Raw genomic sequence first — 16,509 nt, forward strand, 5'->3', positions numbered from 1 at the left:
ATGGTCCTGCTTCTGCCAATTAGTAACTATGTGATTTTGGGGTGAGACTTCTTCCTCATTTGACAGTGAAAGTTACTATTCATAGATGCTTAAAATATGCCAGAAACTTTTTAAGTGTTTTATTGGCCTTATGTCATTTAAGTCCCATAGTAACTATAGTGTCATCTTCCTCATTCTATAGAAGAGAAAATTGAGGCTCAAGGAGATGGGTAATTTTCTCTAGGTCAGACATCTAGCGAGTGACACTCAGAAGATAAACTCCATTTTATCTGTCTCCAAGGCCTGTGGAATCAACCACCGTAAAATATTACCTCTCAAAAAGTTATAGTTTAAGAAAATGTATATCATATATTGTTAGTTTTTTTAGAATTCACAATACATGATATAAATGTTAGTTATTGTTAAGAGGTCAGGTAAGTAGGCTCGTTTTTTACTTTTCAGATGAAGGGACCTTAGAGGATGAATCAGCTTGTATAACAAACCATTCCAAAACTTAATAGTCTCTACATAATCTTTTCTTTAGTTCTTGATTCTGTGGGTCAGTGCATCTGGGCTTGGTTCAGCTGGACAGCTCTTCTGGACACATGTATAAGGGCAAGGCAGTTCTACTTCTGGAGATTAGCTGGGTATCCTCCAGGGGCAGAGATGAGAAGTTTTAGCTGTTGGTGCAGGGTGCTTTATATCTTTTAGGGGTTTATTTCTTTTAAATCCTTATTGTATTATGTCCTCTTACTTGTTTTCTAGTACTATTTTTCTTTGTACCAAAGAGGTGTGTGTGTGTGTGTGTGTGTGTGTGTGTGTGTGTGTGGCCGGGGGTGTGTGTGATGGTATATATGTCTCTCATCATCAAGCAGGCCAGCTAAGGCTTGTTCTTGTAGCACTAGGGTAGGGTTCCAAGAAAGAGAGAGAGCAGAAGCACACAAGACCTTCTGAAGCCAAGGCTTTGAACTGGTACAAAATCACTTGCACTTTTTCTATTGGCCAAAGCAAGTTACAAAGCCTGTATAGATTCAAGGGCTGGAGAAACAGACTTAATGGGAGAAGATGCAAAATCACATTACAAAGGGGCATACCTAAAGGAGGGGATGGGAACTTCTGGCCATCTTAAAAAAAGGTGTGTGTGTGTGTGTGTGTGTGTGTGTGTGTGTGTGTGGCCGGGGGTGTGTGTGATGGTATATATGTCTCTCATCATCAAGCAGGCCAGCTAAGGCTTGTTCTTGTAGCACTAGGGTAGGGTTCCAAGAAAGAGAGAGAGCAGAAGCACACAAGACCTTCTGAAGCCAAGGCTTTGAACTGGTACAAAATCACTTGCACTTTTTCTATTGGCCAAAGCAAGTTACAAAGCCTGTATAGATTCAAGGGCTGGAGAAACAGACTTAATGGGAGAAGATGCAAAATCACATTACAAAGGGGCATACCTAAAGGAGGGGATGGGAACTTCTGGCCATCTTAAAAATTTACTGCAGAGAAATTTTGCTTATGAATATGTTGTTTTCTGAAGGTGAATAATATTTAAATAATCATTATACTGGACTTTAAAAGAGTTAATTTGTTAAAGTGTTAACATTTGACAAGTATGTCATTCTGACAGTCACAATGTGGCTTTATGAGATCAATCTACATTTCTGGTGGTGATGTAGCACAGTTTCTGTAGCCTTCTGTGATGCTGACTCAAGGATATAAAGGAAGCAGTATTTCAATTGCTTCTCTGCAAGAGGTAATGTCCATACAGTCTTTTAAATCCTTGCTCTACACAGACCAACAAAGGAAACCACAACTGTTTTTTCCTTCTCAGTTTTCCATTGCCGTCTTTCAAAGGTTTGCTTCCCCGCCGTCCACACACTTTTATGTGTGTTTTACAGCAGGATCAATGGACTTAGTTAGCTGGAGGGGTTTTCTGTTCTCTCCTGTCTTATATAATGAAGGCTGGGTATTTGTCTTAGGATCTTCCCCTCTTATAATGACCAGGAAAAAAAAATGCGAGACTATTATTACTGTTTCATTTATCAATTCTCCATTGATAAGGACATCTCATCCTTTTACCTTCCCACATTCTTATTTTCAAATTTATCCAAAATCTTCTCTAATTTCACATCTGTTTCTTTATGAATCACAAGAAAATTCTGAATTCTTCTAAAAGATGATCCTTTTGCCATTGTTATTATTTCCAGAGAGCTTATACAACCTCAGACTCAACTTGATTCATTAGATCTTTGTTTTCTCCTTTCCCCCATGAGTCCTTTGCATTATTTTTCACTTTTCTTTTGGTTTCTATATGGAGCCTTTCTAATACAAACTTAACACTATCAAGCTAAAAGCTTTCATTATTGATTCGTGCCATCTGTAGGAGTTATCTTTCTGGAAGTCTTGTAATTTAGTGTAAATACTTCCTCCATTTAAATTAACAGGGGTAATTTATGTAAAGCATTTTGCACATAGTAAGCTCTCACTAAATGCTATCTATAATTATAAATGCTGCTGCTACTACACTTACTATTACTAATTTATTTTAAAGCAAACCATATGCCTTTTTCTCCCTATTGAATTTACATTAAGCTATATAAGGAACTATCTAGACAATATGAGAATGCATGTTAGAATCTGAACATAATTTTTCTTTGTAAATTTTCTGGCAATGGAATTTACTATCACTGCTGCTTTTAGAAATGCCTCAGTGACTGTGCAAAACTAGAATCATTCCCTCAGTATTTAAGCTTTACATTTTTTTTGCATGTTAGTAAAATTTATATTTTCACAAGGCTAGGTAGGTTATTATTACACATTTACTGTCATATTGTTAGTAAATTTCTTATAAATGTATACTTACCATATTTTCTTGCATTAGTTTCCTAGACATTAGTGGCCTTCCAAAGACTTTTTAGTTTGTTTAGTTATTTACTGTCATAACAGGTAATTTTCTTTAGTGAATTGTTTATATTTAATTGCCTGCCTTGCAGCCCTGTATATTGCTAAAACGTTTTCATTAGTAACTCACAACTCTTGCTCTTTCCATAATGTCAATATCAGTATCTGCTTTTCAAAGAGACTTCCTCCTGCATAAAACCTGGTGTTTTACCTACTCCATGGACTTCAAGTTCCAGCCTATCAATCTATCTCCATGGACTATGGTCTCTCTCTTCCTTCCTTCCTTTCTTTTCTTTCTAGAAATACACACACAGACACAGAAACACATAATCCATTGGTGGTAAGGTCTGATATGGGCTGCTCTGTGTCTCAGCCTTCCCCTCAAACCTCCCCTCCCCCCAAAAAGAGACGTGGGAGTCCTAACCTCCAGTACCTCAGAATGTCATCTTATTTGGAGATAGGGTCTTTACAGAGGTGTCAAGTTAAAATGAAATTATTAAGGTGGCACCTAATCCTATATGACTAGTGTTCGTATATAAAGGAGAAATTTGTTCACAGAGACAGGCATGCATAAAGGAAAAATGATGTAAAGAGAGAAGACAGCCATCTATAAGCCAAGGAGAAAGGCCTTGAAGAGGTCCATTTCTCACAACCCTCAGAAGGAACCAACCCTGACAACACCTTAATCTGGAACTTCTAGCTTCCAGAACTGTGAGATAATAAATTTCTGCTCTTTAAACAATCCAGTTTGTGGTGCTTTGTTATGACAGCCCTAGCAAACTAATACAAGGTGCAATAAAAATTTGAGAAAGGGAGAAATTGGCTAAAGAGAGCATTGCTTCGTTACTTGGATATCTGTAGCTTGTCTTTTTAGCTTCCGATAAACCTGAATTTTTACTTGCTAGAGCATTATGTTCCTGGAATAAACTTTTAAAACTTGTTTTATATAACCATGATGTGGTGACTGGAGACCTACATTTCACTGAAAAGAACAAGCCAGAGCCATGGATAAGACGCGAGAAACCGGACACACTTGTCACCTGTAAGTAGAGCTCTCTCCCTTCAGCTGCCATTAAGAAAAAAAAAATGCAATTTGTCTTAGATTTTCTCTCTCACTTGTTGGGAGGGGTGCGGCAGCGGGAAGAGAAAGGGTGTAGACAGTGGGGTGTAAATAAGGCAGACAGACGCTCCAGAGAGGGTGGGAATACAGCTTCACTGAAGAAAAATAGAGGAACCTGGTTGGTACAACAGAGCTTCCCCAGGTCCACCCACCACCCACCGTTCCCCGAGCTCTGGGCTTTGGCGGCGGGGGCTGAAGGCGAGCGGCGGGGAAGGGACAGCTCCAGCAGCGGCTGCTTAGCGGGGAGAAGCGAGACCTGCAGGTCCAAGTCGGAGCCGGGTGGTCTCACCTTCGAGTGGGTGAGCTCTCCGTACCTCGGGTCAGCTCCGCGGCAGCCAAGGCCGGTTGCTCTGCCGGCTCCCGGCTGGGTCGCGGAGCGTCGGCTGGACCCGCCCCGAGCTCCATGGTCCGCCCGGCCCCGCGCGATGGTGACTCTGGGCGCCGAGGTCGGCGCGGAGCGAGCCCACAGCAGCTCGCACAATGAGGGCGGGTGGCGCGGCGCGCGGCCGGCGGGGGCTGTCTCCGCGAGCCCAGCGCCACGGGAAGCGGCCCAGCCACCTGAACCCGAAAAACGCCAACAAGTAGTTTCTCGTTGGAGAAGGGCGGCTCGGCTGGGTGTCGGGACTCCGTCCGGCTGCCCGGAGCACCTCGTCCACTCGGACACCATAGCAGAACCACTTTTCTCTCGGTCTCGTTAAGGTACCTAGAGGCGGGAGGGCAAGGGGCTGATTTGCCGGGAAGGGCGTGCTGACCCTGCAAGGCAGGCATCCCCCCTCCGTTCCGCAGTAGGATTGGAGAGGTGAAGCCCAGGGGAGAGGTGGCTGGGAGATCGGAAACGGGGACACTGTCAGCCAGGACTCCCAGCTCGGGGATGCAGGGGGTGTGCCTCCAGCAGCTTTTACCCGGGCCTCGCTCCTCCTAGAAAGCACCCCTCCGCCCGCAAGACGTTTGCATTTCTTGGGAAAGGGGGATGGGGTGGGATGCACTGATCACTTCTGCTCCCCAAAATGGATCCTAGTCAGTCGTTTCCTTTCCCAAGTAATAATAATTTCAACAATAGCAGTAATGTGAAAAGGAAATTGGATCAGGAAATTTGGGAGAGGTCTCCCTGGTGAAAGGCACCAGCAGGGACGTTTTTTTTGCTCTGACTTCCGCGTTCAGTCTATTTGCCTGGCCCGGGAAGGGGAGTAGAGGTCGCGCAAGGGGCATTCCCCGCGAGCCGGCAACAGCGGGCTGTCCAGAGTTCACCGAGAGTACGCGTTTAGTGGGGGCTCGCCGCCCAGTCTGGGAGTCTCTCACCCAACACTGCCAAGTTGCCTGGGCAGAGGGAACTCCCTGCCTAAGGGAACAGCCTCCCGGAGAGGGTAGGAGGGAGAGGGTCTCGGAATATGAGGGAGGAAAGGGACGGGGCACTGGGAGAGGACGGGGGTGGGGAGAGGGGGAGGGGAGGACTTGGGAGGGAAAGATAAGGGGTTTGGGGAGAGAGAGAGGGGGAGAGTTAGGGGCTGGGAACAGGTGAGACTTGAGAGAGGACAGAGGGCAGAGAGGGTGAAGGGTGAAAAGATGAAGGAGACAGAGCAGAGGGAGAAAGGTGTGAGGCGGGTAAAAGGTGTCAAGGAAGGTCAAGGAAGATTCGGACTGCTATCTCCTCAGTTCTCTAGAAACATGGGAAAGGTATGATGCTTGAGGCGGGGACAGGGCTGGGCGCCAAACTCATCCTGGGAGGGCCCTTTGCCCCTCGCCTTTCTGTCAACCCTGCATCTTGGGACTCTCGGGCTGGGAGTGGGGGTGGGAGTCACAGCGCGGCTCCGCCGGCCGAGATCTTTAACTTGGTGCTGTGTTCGCCTCCCCCCAGTCATGTCTAAGGCACAGAGATGGGCAAGATCGAGAACAACGAGAGGGTGATCCTCAATGTCGGGGGCACCCGGCACGAAACCTACCGCAGCACCCTCAAGACCCTGCCCGGGACGCGCCTGGCCCTTCTCGCCGCCTCCGAGCCCCAGGGCGACTGCCTGAAGGCGGCGGGCGACAAGCTGCAGCCGTCGCCCCCTACGCTTTCGCCGCCGCCGCGACCGCCCCCGCTGTCCCCCGGGCCGGGCGGCTGCTTCGAGGGCGGCGCGGGCAACTGCAGCGTCCGCGGCGGCGGCGACTACCCCCGGGGCAGCCGCGAGTTCTTCTTCGACCGGCACCCGGGCGTCTTCGCCTATGTGCTCAACTACTACCGCACCGGCAAACTGCACTGCCCCGCCGACGTGTGCGGGCCGCTGTTCGAGGAGGAGCTGGCCTTCTGGGGCATCGACGAGACCGACGTGGAGCCCTGCTGCTGGATGACTTACCGGCAACACCGCGACGCCGAAGAGGCGCTCGACATCTTCGAGACCCCCGACCTCATCGGCGGCGACCCGGGCGACGACGAGGACCTGGCGGCCAAGAGGCTTGGCATCGAGGACGCCGCGGGCCTGGGGGGCCCCGACGGCAAGTCCGGCCGCTGGAGGAGGCTGCAGCCACGCATGTGGGCCCTCTTTGAGGACCCCTACTCGTCCAGAGCCGCCAGGGTAAGGCCAGAGTCGCCCCCTTCCCTGCTGCGCCAACTTCTCCCAACTCCTTCCGCAACTTCCTGTTCTTTTCCGCCGAGGCCTCTGGGATGGGGGCAGGGGGAGAAGAGAACAGGGTTCCCTAACCAGGAGACGAGGGGCCCCCCCCGTGCAGGGTAAACTCAGGGACTCTGGCCCCGATCCTCCCTGCTCCCTACCCCCCGCCCCCCAGCATCCCCCTCCTCTCCTCAACTGCAACTGAGATTTACTTCAGCAGATGGGACCGAAAGGGCAAATGTCGGCTACTCTGGGCGAGTCTGTCCGGACCCTTGTTCTGAAACCGCTATCACACTTCTGTTGAGTTTCTTTTTCTAACTCTTGTTCCAACGTTTTCTTTAGCTCGGACGGCCCTTCAGGCCTTCTGGTCATCACTATTGGACCTTTCCAGTGAGACCTGACACTGCTGCGCACCTGACTCCCCCAGAGCAGTGGCTCCAATTAGGGATCTAATCTGAGGACAGTAGAGGAGAAATGGAATATATGTCCGTGGTCGGGCCGGGAGAGGGTGTGCCAGGAGGTTCATTTTGTGAAAATCTCCCGAATGTTGTTTGCGCCTGTGTCCTTCCAAGAGAGAGCAGTGCTGGGTTTGCTTGTCCCCGTGAGTTGACGGGATAGCCCACCTGCACAGTGAATTTTGGAGTCTGATGCCTTTCCCCTTGTGCTGTATCTGTGTTTTCTACAGGTTGAACCCAATTGGTCACTTTGGTGATCCTGGTTTAGTGGGAGTCTCTAAATTAAAGACTGGGTAATTTAGATTGTAGGCAACTTTATTATACTCTATAGATTGTGATCCCATCCTCAATTTTTCTTTTCAGTCTTTAGCTTGAGTGACAGTTTAAATTTAGTCCTTGATACCCACGATTAATTCTTCAAAATCCCAATGAAGAGATTATAAAAGTAACTAATAATGGTTTCTCTAGTTTTAAAGGAAAGAAAAGAAATATTAACAACCCAAAATTATACAGTATGTGAGTGGTTTTTAATTATATGTGAGAACAGAGTACTGTATTTAGTTAAATCTTTGTAACTGCATGTGTCTGGTTTGCTTCTGACACCCAGAAAAGATTCCCCTTGGGCAGAATTGGAATTCTCCCAGCTTAACTTTGGCTATATCTTCATTATTGTGTTCCCCTGAATGGCAGAAGTCTCTGCATCTGAGATGTTGTGCAGCTGATAACATGTCAGAAGATGTGCTTCTGATACCACTTTAGTAGAAGTCTGAGGATATGTTTTGTTTTCAATTTGAAATAGAATATCAAAGAGACAATTTAAAACATTGCTACTTTATGGGATCTGGTATTTAAATGCATACATAAATTCTAGTATGCCCATGTTCTCATATTTGAATGTAGAATTACTAACTTCAACTCTGAAATCTTCCTTCTAAGACCATTCTATAAATCCAGCAAGAGTTGGTATTCAGGGAAAAGAAAGTGCATATTATTTATTTAAGTTAAATCATAGACTCATGACCCTTACCTCGGTTGTTTTGGATTTCAGCTGAGTGCTACAGTGCTCTTTCCACTTGGCAGCTAAAAAGATAATCTGCATTTGTTTTCAGACTCATCCTATAATTTTCTTATTTTATGTGGTATAAAAAAAGACAGGAAGTTTTATTATCTTTCCTCATAATAATAGAATACATTTCATTGTAGACGAGGTTGCACAGCAAAAACTTTAAGATGTTCAGTTTTTATTATTGCTATGGTAATTGGTTCTATTGATTATTGGTCAATGGCTAGACTATTGAACTGAAAATAGTTTTTTAAAAATCTTACTAAGATTTCATTGTAGTAATATTAAGGATTTGACCTGCATCCCTTTTAGGTGAGGAAAAGAACACAGATAGCTTAGAGATTAATACAAGGTCAAAGAGCCATTAGAAGCAGAATCAGCTGAGAATCATAGACCTGGTAAATTTCTTTGAGATCACCTTGTGAGGACCCTGTATTTTGTAGATGAGGAAAATGAAGACTGCAGATACTAAGTGAGGGCCAAGGTCATACAGCGAGTTATTAGCAGAGCCAAAATTATGCTGGAGGTCTCATGACATCCCCCCCAGGCCCTTTCCACCACAACCACTGATTATAACTGACTGTCTGGCTTGTGAAATCTCTGCATATAGTGTTGCTCTTGAGATTTAATGCAGCATAGGACAGTCACTAGAATTCTAACTTTGAAAGGTCATCTATGACATATGTGTATATATATATATATATATATATATATATATTTCCAGGTCTTTGGCTGTACCACCCAACATTAGAGTGCAAATATGGGATTCCAGTTTCCTTAAAATGAACCCTGTTTTAACTTTCCATTTTTATTGACCAGTTGATATGTAATGTTTTCCTTTTTGTTCAGATTGGCTAACATTTGTGGGACTTGTCTTCAAGAAAATCCCTTTTGAAATTATTAGGGGTTGCCTGAAGAATACTCAGAAGTCACCATTCTATTTAAATGTGATCTAATATTTTTATATGGACACTTTTAGTTCAGATGATTGACAGACAATGTTATCTGACGAATTTGATAAATAGAATTACATTGGGAGGTCACTGGATGAAATTATATTTTGCATGGACATGATTCTAGGAGACATAAAATCAATTATCAAGTGGTTTGTTTTAGCTGTGGTCTTACTGCCACAAGTCTCATTCTTAATAGAAGTATTTAACTTTTATAAGCCCTCTTACTTTTCATTTTACATTAGTTCATCTTTTATTGATATACTTGAGATGAACAATTTTAACTGTCCAAATTCTATTTTCAATTTGTTATACCTGTTTCAACATTGTCCTTATCCTTTCCCAACATTGAGGAGATTGGCTCAATTTTATAATAGACATGTTTAATTTCTAACTTTTATGATCTAAAGTGGCAGACTGAAACAAGAGTGATAGGAACTGGATAATTAATTGAATTCTACAACATTGTATTTTTGCCTTTTGTTTTGGTTGGCATTTCCCCCTCCTCTATTACTTTTAATTTATGATGTAAATACATATTTGAGAGGTCTAAATTGTTCAGGTTAACTTGGTAAATAAGTTTATACTTTTCATTTATGAATTGTATCCTTAAGAATAGTATTCCAAAATAGAAATTTATAAAAGTTTAAATATAAATTGTTATGGAAACCTGTTGTTCAGAAAATGAGATCAGGAAAGAAAAGGTGAGATTATTCCGTTGATGCCATTGAGTGATATATACAAATAGTGATTGAATTAGGTTCTGGTCTAGAGTGTGGCCCTTCCTTGGCAGCATGTGTATCCTTGATTACCTGATAGACCTTTTTTTTTTTTTACTCTCAAAGAGAATTTTAGAAAAGAAAAACAAAACAAAACAAAAAAACTGCCATAGAACCATATTTAAGATGTTGGCTTTTTGTGTGGGTCTGGATCACTTCGTATATGTTCTCCAGACCTTTATCCATATACCACTATATGTAGATATCCTGACTATACTGGGATTATGATAGTGAATCCACCATTTTTATAATCTTGAAAATATACTTTATTAGTATTTTAAATTGTTTATTTTCACAGCATTACTAAAATATACTCCTTAAAACTATTAAAATTTAAACTTAAATATCTAGAATTGGATTCAGAATTGCAAATATGTAATTTACTTTTTATGGGCCATTTTTTCCTCTACCTCAAAGCACAAAACAAAACAGGAAAGAAATTATCTAAGTAGCTATTTGCTAGCTTTAAGTGTAACGTTTAATTTTAAAATATTATAATAAGGCAAAGACAATTTGAGTCATATATTAAGATTAAAGAAAGAAAGTGTATTAATTCTTGTTTTGTGAGCCTTGCTCCAGTTAAAAGAATTAATGGTCAAATATAGCTTGTTTATAAAATATTGCTCTTAATTATTAAAATTTTAGAATGTTTATTTAGTCAGTGAATACTGATTATGCAGTCACTGTACCAGAAACTATGTAAGCTACTGGGAATGCATGAGAAGATATAGTGCTTTGCCCTCAATAAGCTCACCACTCTATTTATAATAAGATATCTCCTAAAACATTATCTATTCAATTAAAAATGCAACAAAATAACAACAAACAAAATTCCAGAAATATTATAGATGTTTTCCTCAAAAAAAAATCTCACATAGAAATATTGCCTAGATGTGCAGGAAAATATTCCATCTAGAAATGATGGTCTCAGGAATTCCCTGGCGGTCCACTGGTTAAGACGCCCGTGCTTTCACTGCAGAGGGCCTAGGGTTCAATCCCTGGTTGGGGAATTAACATCCCACAAGCTGCAGGGGGTGACCAAAGAAAAAAAAAAAGAAATGATGGTCTTAAGGTATTGTTAGTCTTTATTTTATTATGTGAAAATGCTAGGCTTTTTCAATCTTGATTTTTCTGTTTTTCAAAGTGATTTATACACTCTCTTTCTGCAGCATTATTGAAGAATATGTTAAATGATGTACATATACCAAACAAGTGAATTATTTGCAGTGTGGTCGAGTGTCTTCATCCCTTGCATTTTAATTACAAGTTATGACCAAGCATATGACAATGCAAATCCAAACTTCAGGCCCCTAAAAAGAGTTTGGTGTAATAGTCTGGTGTGTTTGCATTTGCTGTGTAAGCATCTAAGTGTCCTTTGATCTTTTCCAGGCCACTAATTGTATAGTTCACAAATTAATTTTATTCTTATATTCTGAGCATTGGATAAGATCAGAGAGTGCCTCATTCAACATATAATTTTAAAAAAACAGGTAACTCTAATAGAATTGTATTTTCAGTAGTGTATTTTATCACAAACTAGGTGATCTGATCCATTGCTGGGGCATTAGGCATGCCAAAGGTGAATAGCTGGACAGATTAGGTATGACTTTTTTCTGTTATATTTTCCCAAGAGCTCAGCTGTAGAACTGAGTTGACAATACTAAATGAGAGTCAAGGAAATTTTTCTTCTCTGTCAAGAAGCTTATTTTCAAAGCAACTGAAAACAAGGAAATGTGTAGGTTTATAAAGAAATGCAGGTCAACCTTTCCCATTAGAAATATGTATCATTACTATTTATTTTTACTACTGCAAATAAAGTAAATGCAGTTTTTAGATCTCATATATTTTTCAAATTCTGAGTCATTTATCCTTTTTATTATGGCAACCTTTAAAGTATATCTAAATGAAATGGTAAAGGACACTAAAGGACTGATAACATATAAAAACAGATCTCCATAAGGAAATATAGAGTGGCAACATAATCTAAACAATAACCATCAATATATGATATAAACTTAATTCAATTCTTTTTGAAGTATGAAGGGCTTTTCTTTTGGAAGAGCAGTCAAGATTTTTTTTTTTATGACAGGATAGCATTGCTTTTTTGCTTTTCTCATAGGTTGAAGGGTGGTGATTAATTTTAATACTCTGTAGTCAATATTTTCTCAGAAAGTGACTAAAATGTGGGTGTTGGGAGGAGAAGAGACTAGAAGTAGAGAATATATGGAAACAGCATTGGAAAAATGCCTGAGTTGGAATCCATGAGACCTAGGCACTAACGTTGATTTCACAACTAGCTGTGTGACCTTAAAGAATTTACTTCATCTTCTTGAGTCTTGATATCCTTCAGCCTTATTCTGAAAGAAAAAAATGGGGATGACACACTGGACTAGATAAGTATCCAAACTTCTTTCCAGCTCTAAGATTTTGAGGTTTGAAGGAAAAATAAGGATAGTGATTGCTAAAAATCCCTTGGGTGGGGGGAACAGTATGTCTGCACTGGTTTTGATTGTACTCTAGGGACCATCACCCTAATAGGGTAAACTAGTATGGATTTCTTTTGTTTTTTGCATTTTAACTTTCTGCCCTTCTTTTTCCCTACAGCTGTTGGGTAACTGCTGCTCTGGTTACCATAGAAACAGGTTAGCTCCTAGCTTCTTGTTTCCATTGAAAACAGCTTTCTCTCAACCACATATTGATCTCAGGAAATCATTTTGCTGTGGCTCTGTCATGAAACCCATAAAGATGATCGGCTCTGTCATTTCCTAAGTCTAAGATTCAGTGCAGGTGTGTACCCATCCACCCACAAGGATAACTGATTAGATAATCTCAGTTTTATTTCCATTTGAATAGAGCCTTGTCAAAGACACCAGCGTTTTCCCCTTCCCGTATCTTATACAGAAGGGAAAGTCTTATTCACTTGAGGATTTACAGGTATGCCTAACACACTGAAGTGTTTACAAAATAGTGTCAAATTATTTAGTCCTAATCTCTTTCACAGCTCATTCTATCAGAGTAAGCATAGAGAATGGTATGCTGTCTAGCACACTTCATAAGCTTGTATTTTAATGTACTCATTAATGAAGACTATTTCAAGAGAAATATATGTAGGTATTATATAGGGCACCATATTTCTCTTTTGAGAAAAAACAGTTTTTCTATTTCAGTGTATACATATTTACATAAAGACATATATTCACTGTCATACTGTAGATACACACTCAGGGTTTGTATGTGTTTATAAAATTTTTATATGGATAAATGAAGGAAGAGACTCATGGGAGTATTGCTTAAAGTTTTGATTGAGAATATTAATTTGTATGTGTGCATGTGTATATTTATATATATAATATATACTATTTGAATGAGATTGGTATATAAAACAGACTTCTGGTGTGCATGAGACTTAGAATTGGAAGGAAACTGGTGATCACCTGACATAGTTACCTCAACTCACAGAAAAAGTAGCTGGCTTGTTCATAGTCTTGGCTAGTTAGTGACAGGAGCAGGGCTAGAATTTAGATCTTCTGACCCCTGGCGCTCTTCGCATTCAATCTTGATTGCTTTGTCTGGGTTGGGTTTAACGTTAGGTGCACAGATTTTAGCTTCTGGGAAGCAGTAAGTATGTTAGGAATAGTTGGGGTAGGGTCTATCCTCTTCCATGTCCTATTGTTCAGCAATAGCAGGGAAATTGTCACTGTTTTAGATATTCCCTCTATTTCCAGGTCCCCTCCAGATGAATCCTTCCATTGCTGCCTTCTCTACCAGTTCTATATCTTACTGTTCTACTACCTTTAAAGCCTCAAAACTAACCTGCCTGTGTACTTACCTCCTATTTTTTCCCTTTATCCTTGTGTGTGTGTGTCTTTTGTAATATGTTTTTCTGCTTTTATTGGACTTATTGCCTTTGGAATTTTTAAATGCAGCCCTAGTTCAACCTATTGGTGATGGTTAATGTGTTTTATAGAACATTCTTTTCTCACATGTAATTAACCAGATCATGGTTGGCTTTACACAGGAATAACTGGTAAATCAGAGTGAAAGATACTTGGAGTGGTTTTTAAGATCTGAAAATGAGATTATATATTGTTTGAGGTCAGCAAATACAGGACAGAAAAACTTTTCCTTCAACCTTCTTTTAGTAGACAGTTATCCAAAGGTGGTGTTTCCTTCCCTGTGGTGGGATGTAAAGCAGCATTATAATTTTTGGAATGTTTGAAAGAATGCATTTTATAGGAATCAAAACAGAAGAAGTTTCTGGTAATATTGGGAAAAAAGTACTCCATAATTGCTATAGTTAGTTGACTGATCTTTTCTTCTGAAAGCTCATAATGATAGAGACATCTTTGTAATCTGACATTTCCTCAGTGTTCATGTATTAAGAAAATCCTATGCAGACACCTCAGTGTCATCTTCATTTTCTGTTTTAATACTCTGGTGGGTTTGCTATCAGATCTTGGAGCTTTGCCATTCTTTATGTATCTGACAACGTTGCTGATATCTTTAAAAACTGGAGCAAAGGTCAAGATAGCCCTTCTTGGCAAGTGATATGTGATTTAGTCTCAGCAATGGAAGGTGTTCTCCTTTGAGTTGTCTCTATGGAGAAAGTCCAAGTGACAAAAATATGCCACCTTTTGACCACAGACATTCTCTTATTTTACACCAATACTTTGTCCAGAATTTGAAAGTTATTCACTAAATGATAAAATGCAAATTTTTTTTATAAAATAAAGTGATCCTAGATAATATTGTCATGATATCCAAATAATATTGTTAATTCTAAATTTAAGACATGTTTATGAATTATGTTTAAGCAAAAACAATTTGGATGAATATAAAATTATTCATTGAGTTGTTTGTCAGATTGGGCTTAATGAAAGGGACAGATTATTCAGAATTTCTGTAAATTTTGTATCTGTGTTTGTAAATTATACAACAGAAATTCAGGTATAGGGTTGCTTATTTTTCTGTTTATTGATTAAGGATAAAATGCCATTTGCTAAAAGTGAATATTGTGTAATAACTGTATTGGAAACAATGGCAAAGTAATCATAGCAAGAGGAAGCTTCCTTACTATTGGGCTGGCCAAAAAGTTCATTCGGATTTTTCAGTAAGATGTTATGGAAAAACCCGAATGAATTTTTTGGCCAACCCAATATATTAATTTGGATAAAATTGTTATTCAGGAAAACAGAACAATGCATCATTATAGTTTGATTTACTGTTTAAATTGTCCTGCTTCTCTCTTGGGGTGAACAGCGAGAGGGCAATTATGAAAATTATTAAAATACTCTTAATGAAACCCATCTTTCATATAAATTGAGTAGGAAATGGACAGAACAGAGATTTAGCTGGCCCTTTTTTTGTGCAAATGGAATCTAAGGTAGCAAGTAGCCTTTTTTTTTTTAAGCTGGAACTTTATTATCAGGCCTGAGTGACCTATGAGGGTCATATAAAATGATTAGTGGGTGCATCAAGTTGAACAACCATCATATTTGTATCATGATGGAGAAATATTTGTGAGCTTATGCTTAATTCCTAGGTTCAAAATGGTGTTGACTGTGCTTTGATATTTGGAGTAAAATGCTAGAGATATAAAATTCATGCAAATTAATGAAATCAAATATATTTTAATGTACTAACAGGCTGCAATGACATTCAAAATGGATTAGTCTTAATTCAGAAGCAGGATTCTTTAGTTGTTTCACCTTCTCCTGAGAGTCCAGTGCTCAGTTTTTAGTTGTAACATGTGCATACTATCAGTTCTTTAGTTTTTTTTTTAATTTAGTGATTGTTTTCAATACTTATTCATTTTTCTATTTATGTATTAATCATGGATTTAATTCATCTTAAATTTCTCTATATAGGTGATTTCTTGGTAACTTTACTTTTGAGTACTTGACTTTGTGCTTCACTGCTAGGTTTCTTTGTCAACAACATTTTGTGTTTCCTCTACCTTGGCTTGCATCACTTGGTTGATGAAGTAGTGTGCCGTCACCAGGTATTAGTACATTTTTCTCAGCTAAACAAACTGGAAGCATCAAAGATGAAAGTTTTCAAATGCTTTTGAATCTCTCTGCTGACAGTAATTGAGCTTCAACTATTGGCCAAAACTAGGTTAGTACTGAGAATGCAAGGGTTAAAATTTGGCATTTACCTTCAAGATGCTTGTATTCTATTGGAAAAGAACAACTGTATATCCATAGTTACAATATAATGCATTAACACTATAATAGAGATATTGGTATAGTGTGGACACACAGATTTGGGAAGGACCCAGTCTCCTATACAGAGGAGATGAGATTTTAGTTAACGCGCAAGAGATAAGGTTTTTCCCAGCAATTAAGGATTAGGTTAACAGAGTAGTGTGCAAACATGGAAGTTTGACAGAGAATACCATGCCATGTTATATGGGGTAATAAAAGGATCAGAAGGCAGGAAAACAGGCTTCAGAGGAAGAGAGGGCTTCTGGGCTTATAAATGAGATTTTCTAATGAGATAGATATTCAGTCCAGGGCAGGAATAAACACTGTTATCTCAGTTTATTCCAAAATAGTGGTTCTGAAACTTAGATAGGAATAATTTAAGATGATGACTAAAATTTTTACTTTCCAGGTCTCACTGCAGTAGGATTTGGATAGGATTCAGATAAGATGAACATCTTTGGGGTTGTAGTTGGCTAC

General features: G+C 40.2%; 1 protein-coding gene across 1 annotated transcript in view; it reads left to right on the forward strand.

Annotated features, from left to right (window-relative positions):
- Window positions 1-5,204: 5,204 nt before the first annotated feature.
- The window catches only part of KCNC2 (potassium voltage-gated channel subfamily C member 2), a 194,218-nt gene continuing 182,913 nt past the window's right edge, over window positions 5,205-16,509 (forward strand). The window contains exons 1-2 of the mRNA XM_024736800.1: window positions 5,205-5,349; window positions 5,841-6,540. Coding sequence (XP_024592568.1) covers window positions 5,860-6,540 — 681 coding nt within the window. The 5' untranslated portion in view covers window positions 5,205-5,349; window positions 5,841-5,859. The remainder of the gene's footprint in view (window positions 5,350-5,840; window positions 6,541-16,509) is intronic.

This window comes from Neophocaena asiaeorientalis, unplaced genomic scaffold (assembly GCF_003031525.2).
Source record: "Neophocaena asiaeorientalis asiaeorientalis breed wild unplaced genomic scaffold, Neophocaena_asiaeorientalis_V1.1 scaffold134, whole genome shotgun sequence".
Taxonomy (NCBI): domain Eukaryota; kingdom Metazoa; phylum Chordata; class Mammalia; order Artiodactyla; family Phocoenidae; genus Neophocaena; species Neophocaena asiaeorientalis.